The 7,248-nt window shown below is 33.0% G+C and overlaps 1 protein-coding gene across 1 annotated transcript; it reads right to left on the bottom strand.

Annotated features, from left to right (window-relative positions):
• Positions 1-5,875, bottom strand: LOC110894035. Its single transcript, XM_022141193.2, has 2 exons — positions 5,163-5,875; positions 1-1,191 (listed from the first exon to the last, which is right to left on the bottom strand). Exons 1-2 carry the CDS (start codon positions 5,824-5,826, stop codon positions 86-88), a joined length of 1,770 nt encoding a protein of 589 aa, XP_021996885.1. The 5' UTR covers positions 5,827-5,875; the 3' UTR covers positions 1-85.
• Positions 5,876-7,248: the final 1,373 nt, after the last annotated feature.

The following is a 7,248-nucleotide window of genomic DNA, read 5'->3' as shown; positions in this document are numbered from 1 at the left end:
AAAGGTATATATTTATTATCATAAAGAAATCATTGAATGATCAACAATACAATATTTGAAACGTGCATATCAAAGAGATGAAGCATCACCACCAGTAATGATGTATATGAATCGCAAACTTACGCTCTAGACACTTTAAGATGAAAAAGCCATTCAATCTGCCATGGCACTTGGTGCAATCACCATCACTTTCAGTCCCTTGCATAAGCAAAAGAGGGTGTTCATGATCTTGAGTCTCATGAATGCTTCCGAACTTTATGTTCACCAAACCAGAAACACTTGTCACACTTAACCCATAGTCATAGATATATGTGTTGCTTTTAGGCAATAATGGAGCACAAGTTGAATGCATGGACTGCTCACATTTATCACAATGATAGAAACAAGCATTAGGATTAAGTTCCTCCTCACAAACTTCACAGAAATAATCACCACCATAGTTTTCAGCTGGGGAGTAAGTTAGGGTCATTGGGTGCTTGTCATACTTGTGCGTAATTGCCTGGGGTAGTGAGATAGCGCACTCGGGATGTAGATGAAATTTACAAGTTTCGCAACTCAGCGAGACTTCTTTGTCATGCACGAAATCACGCAAACACATACGACAACGATCTTTGCCCAGTCTTTTCTCAACTCTTGAAAGTGGGTGATTTGGATGAGATTTATGTATGATTTTTTTGGGTAGGAGTGCACAAATAACATCGACGTAGTAACTACATTCTTCACAAGCGTAAACAAATCCATTGCAAAAACCGTCGCATGTGTTACATACAAACGCGCCAAGAACATTATGGCGCGCCTTTGGCAAGAGAAGAAGCGTATGTTTTGGGTGACCTCTATAGCCTTTTAATTCAGCAGGCAACCGGGTGCACCAGTCATGGAGAACAAAGTTGCATACCTGATCATTTAATGTGCACTTGTAAAACGCCATGTCGTCCGTGATTGGTCTCAGACATCCATTGCATAAAGCTTCATTCTTATTCATCAGATCATGAAAGGATAATTTTGGTATTCTTGAGGAGGTTGGTGTGTCCACATGAATCAGTGGATGCTTATGACTATTATGAGTTAGACTCATCTCAATAGTTTTCTTGAAAAGAAAATCACTAATCATGTTGTAAGTTTGATCGGTGAATGGGAGATGGAGAACATTAGAATCGTCTTCGTTATTGCTTGATATGGTTATATCCGTACCTAATGAGTCATACAATACATGTTCATTAAATAATTATTAGAACAAGAAACAACAGGCTTTTATAAAAGTAGTTTATTGCGTCATGTATATATTTTTTGTTATTTTTTTCATTTCAACAACTAGTGTTACTTGCGTTTTACCGTTGTACGTCATAAAATTACATTTTCATGCAATTGTTATTGTGTGTGTATAAATATATAACATTGCACCAAAATTAAACATACATCTATTATCTATATACCGATTTTTATCACTTAATATAAAGATTTTACATATAAATGTACGGAAATGTAAGTATGTTGACAGGTATAAAGGAAACCCAAATGTCCACCACTCAATTTCATGGTTTACAATCATCAATCAAATATTCTTTAAAAGTGAATAAAGAAAAAGTTAAAAAATGGATAGTATGTAAAACATATGTTTCAAAATAATAAAAACTTTTTTTAAAAAATTAGGTGCCAAATGAATAAATCTAGAGTAAATCTAAGTGATTTGACAACGAAGGAGACAATTATATATACCCTTCAAAACAAATGTCGGCGTCGGCTTTACATCAAAAGTCAACGACATTTGTTTGTTTATATAATATTCTTAGGCTAGACCGTATGGGGAGCGTCCCCCACCCATCCAGCCTCGGCGACGGACCGCACACCATCCCGCCCCTCCCCGTCGGCGTCGTGACCGTCTCCATGGAGATGTTGGGGACGAAGCAGAACAGGACAAAATAATTTCCATTTCCAGTGTTTGGTTTGCAAAAATTAAAAAAAATAATAATTTAATTGTTATAATTAGTGGGGTAGGATCATCCTCCCATTTCCAGTGTGTTTTGCCATGGTGGATCGTCCTCTATAGGACTATGATGTAGCGCCTACGTGACGGATCAGCCTCCAAAGAAGGATGGTCACCATACCGCATAGCCTTAAAGCAAATGCATAAACAATAAAATTGTTGGCTCAGGTGGCTAATTAATGTGGCCTCCAAAAGTTCGGGTTGAATTATGGTACAAAGGATTTAAAAATAAGAAGTATATGAAATCACTATTGACAAGTGTTCAAGAAAAAATCATGTGGGGACAGGTAATTTTGCCAAATAGAATAAAAAGATTATGCACATACAAGTCACATGCTTCCCCCCACCCCCAATTTTTTACACGTCCGCAACTTTTTTATACGTCATTTGTTTTCTAAAAAAAATTATACCATAAAAATCGAGCGCTTTTTTTCTTTAATATGATTACCCTATTGTTATATTTTAAAAAAAATCAAAAAACCCAATTGCGTATTACACAATGGACATAACGTAAAACACAATGAGAAAACCCAGTTGCGTATTACACAATGGACATAACGTAAAACACAATGGAAAGTAGATCAAAAACACAATCGATGACAACATATAAAAGACACAATGGACAGTAGATTAAACAAAATGGAGATAACGTAAAATACAACGAGTATCAAACTAAAAACTCAGTAGAAAGTAGACTAAAAACACCATTGATGGCAGCAGATAAAAGACACAATGGACAGCAGATTAAAACACATGGACAACAGACTAAAACACAATAAACAACATAGTTAAAACACAATGGACAATGCTACAAAACACAATGGACAACAGACTAAAACACAATGAACAACAGATTAAAACACAAAGCACAACGATACAAAACATAATGGACAACGATACAAAAGCACAATGGACAATAGACTTAAACACAGTGAACGACAGATTAAAACACAACGGACAACAAAACAAAAACACAATTAACAACATATTAAAACACAATCGATAGCAAAATAAACACAATGACCAGAACCTATAACACAATGTATAGAAAATCCAAATATAACACCATTTTCATTGTGTCATACATTGTGTTATAGGTCTTGATAAAAACGCAATGGACTTAACCCAAATTAACGCTGTGTTATAAGTTTTGATAATAACACTATATAGAAACCTTAGCAAAAAAAAAACATAAGGACCAAAACCTAGTTGAAAGACACAATAATCGGAATCTTAAACACAATAAAAAGAAAACCCAGTAAAAATATTTTTTTTTTATTTTATCTTTATATAATAAAATCATACTCACATTAAAGATAAAAAAAAGTATCGTTATTATGGTGAATTTAAAAAAAAAATGGTGTATCAAAAAGTTATAGACGTTTAAAATTGATGAGGAAAATAGCATGTGTTTTAAATGTAGAGAGAGAAAATGGAACCATTATTTTTTTTTCATAAAATTAATCTCAATACTCGAAATCTTTAATCAATGGACTAGAATCTTTCTTACACTTCTTATTTATATTTCTTTTGTATTTGATCCTAAACCCTCAAAACTTCAAACCGAGTTCGACCTTAAAGCGTGATTTAAGGTGTTTCCTTTTTCTGTATTTTTTTAATCTTACCTTTCCACTATATTTCTTTCGGAACAAAGAATTCAATTGTTAATTGCATATCAATAAAAAAACTTATTTTGTATTTTGTGTAAACATTTATCTTCCTATAAATTATATTCATACATTTTTTCCTTTTCTTTCTACTGTTTAACTTTAATTATAATCAACTAAAAATTTTGTAATAATTTTTAAAATGGTTCTCTCCCACAATAATCTAAGGAAAATCAAATAAATACGTTTTATACATGTTACAACTATATTGTTTTTAGTTTTCTATTTCCTTTGCTATATGGGCACACCGAAAACGATGGAGTTCACACTCGCCGCAACATGCAGGTTATACCCTCAAACTTTTGGCATGAAACACTATTAACCCTTATTTTTAAGTAAGTTACACATTCACTTCTAACTTTTGGTAATTGACAAATTTGATTTAAATTGACAACTCATTATTTAAATTACTTTTACTACTTTACATTGTAACGTACGACACATTATTATGTTTTTGTTATATATGCCTAACCACGTTGATGTCTAAGTTACTTTTACGACAGTACGCTATTGTCTAAATTACTTTTACAATTTTACACTGCAATGTCCGAGACATTTATACTCTTTTTTTATTATCTATGTCTAATGATGTTAACGTCACGAACGTAACGTCTCTAATAAAGTAAAAAACATGTAACGTCATGCGCGAGCACCACACGTAATGTCATCATCGTTACGCAAGTAACGAAATTACAAAAGCAATGTTGCTGCCGCAACGCACGGCACGGGTCAAAATACTACTTACGTAAAAAAACTATGGATTGGGTAGATGTAGCACCTCCTAAAAAGAAATATATGTTGTATACGGGCGGTAATTTCTTTTAGTGCGATGCCACAGGGAAAATTATTAGATTTAATTATACGTTATGAAGCTACCGTAGAACCAAAAGATAAAACCCAAACATTAATGGTATGATGTATCTAGAAAGATATGGACATGTGTTTTATACTGATTCAAAACCATAAAACGAATACCAAAACTGGTCCCGATGGTATCGATACCGGTTTCGATATTTGGTTAGTATCGGTTCGGTTAGTTACCGGTACCATAAGGCTATCGACATGTGTTATGCAATAATCGAAAACCATTAAAACAAATACCAAAACCGTTTTCGTTAATACCAATACCAATACCGATGTTGTTTGGTCGATATCGGTTCCTTTCTTTAGGATACTAATACTAGGTATAGTTTATTTATTTTGAATACAACTCCATGTTTAGTAGATTTATGTCGAAATGTTGAGAACAAATAAACACAACTATGTATTTAACGTTTGTTTTCCTAAGTTAATGAATGTATGTTACTAAAGAGAAATAAAACAATTAAAAAGTTAATAAGTTAAAAAGTGTATATAAAGGTTGAAACTAAAAATTAAAATAAAACTAAAAAGCTAACATAAGTTCCTGTCAATCGAAACAATTTTGTATTATATATAAAATAGTAGAAAGAAGATATATTATCTTTCGTTTTATGCAGTTAGCCCATTACAAAAATAAGTAATAGAATTACCTGAATAGGAGGGCTTCAATCTTAAATTTGCACAATGAAGATGAACATAATATCTGCATTTCTCGCATTTATAAACCCAAAGGTTCTCATAATTAGAAAAGGATTGCTCACATATCCTACATGGAGGATTAAATTTGGCTTCTTGGTCGGCTTTTGGAAAGGAGTACGTAAGGATGAGTGGATGAGCATGAGAGAAACGATCATGTGCATCTTGTTGAATGTGCAACCTTTTCTCCCGGAAAGCACAATCGTTATGGATGAAAGGAGAAACACATGTGGAACAAACACATTTGGAACAATGATAGAAAACTCCTTCTTGTTGCTCTCCACAGGCATCACATTTTGCCAAAAGCTCTTTAAAAAGGGGAATTAGTGGGTGCTGGTGGCTAGGGTGAAAAATTTCATGGGATGCGTGTTCCAACTTTGTTGGAAACTGTTGTTCTTTGCATAATTTGTGGAGCGAGTAGTCACACTGATCACATTTATAGTAATACCTGTGAAAAAAAGTGATTTCTCGAGAACAAAGACCACATGAACAATTAAAGGCTTGATTTTTAATCAAATCATACTCATCATCGTAAACGTTATCATTTGGATATTCTGGATTTAAATCTATAAGAGTTAGTTGATGTTCATGTTGTAACACCTTCATTGTATTGATCATGCTTCTCTTTCTTTTGGATATGATCTAGAGCTTGACACGAAAAGGAAAGAATGGAAATGTTTGAAGGAACAAGAGAATTTGAAAGTGAAATGAGATAACTTACAAATAAAGAAAGATTGATGTCAAGCTAAAATAAATATACATGAGATTATATACTGTATGATGTAGATACCTTTCTTTATTTGCCCCAAAAGTAAATGTGAAACTATATTTTGAGTTAACTTACTAGACATCATTATCTTTAGAAAAAATATCTAAATGACTAGATAATTACTCTTACATATAATTTAAATCTATAAAAATCTAGCTTCAGCTAAATAAGTGTAATTAGGCTAGTTAGTTTGCAGCAGTGCCTCTCGCCACATCATATCTATAGCACCCCAAATACCAATTCCGGGGCATTATGGGGGCGCTATGGGGGAATTGTCAGTCTCTTAACAAGCGCTATAGGGATTGTGTTGGGGCACGCAAATATTTAACCAATCAGATATATTTTCTTTGTAATTTTTTTTATTTTTATCTTTTATATATAAAGAGGCTTTGACGTTATCCCATACCATAAAAGTTAATGATAAAGCCCTCATTTATGTGGCGTAATTAAACCCCTAAACACTTTGTCTCACACCATCCGGACTTATTAAGTTTTTGAGGTTTGCATCATCTAATGAAATCGCAGATGTGCTGACTAGAGAGTGAATGTTATGATAATTGAGATTTCTGATTGACGTGGTCCCTATCGTTGTGTAACACGCAACGAAGTCATCTACTTTAATCTATTGTTTTGTTGGCAAGTTGCTTCTTTTCCTTTATTCTCTTTATTTTATTCTTTGGCTAAGGTGGAACCACCTTCATCTTTTGGAGATGGTTTATACAAGAAAAGAATATTTATACAAACACCAAAAAGTAGTATAGTTGTAATCATAGTTTCATTGAAGTATATGATTAGAACTCTTAATAAAATGCAGACACCCCAGTAGATGTAAACCCGCGTGGTTAACCATTCCAACACTACTAGAAAACCAGGCAATTGTCACTCGAATTTACTATCGAAAAAATGGTAGTAAATTTTGCGACCGGTTTCCCTCTAAAATGAAAAGTTCGCATAATTCCTATGATATGGTAGTTAAGCGGTCGGAAATCTTGGGACAATTTTTTTTCAGGCGAAATTCATAATTGTTGGAAACCTGATCTTGTTTTTAGGTTTGTTTGTGTTATCGGTCAAATTGTCTTCGAAAAAGTTTTGCTTGTTAGGTGATCGATTAAAATTCAAAAAAAAATATTGATAAATTATTCCATATATAACTTTGCAACTTTTTTGTGCATAACAACTTGTAAATTGTGCTTTATGAGTTTCAAAAAAAAAAGTTGAATTTTTTACTTTTAAACAAAAGGTTTTTACCTTTTTCAATTTTAACCCTATAT

Source organism: Helianthus annuus, chromosome 12 (genome assembly GCF_002127325.2).
Source record: "Helianthus annuus cultivar XRQ/B chromosome 12, HanXRQr2.0-SUNRISE, whole genome shotgun sequence".
NCBI classification, from domain to species: Eukaryota; Viridiplantae; Streptophyta; class Magnoliopsida; order Asterales; family Asteraceae; genus Helianthus; species Helianthus annuus.
The sequence above is the reverse complement of the archived record's forward strand: the minus strand, read 5'-3'. Positions and strand labels throughout refer to the sequence as shown.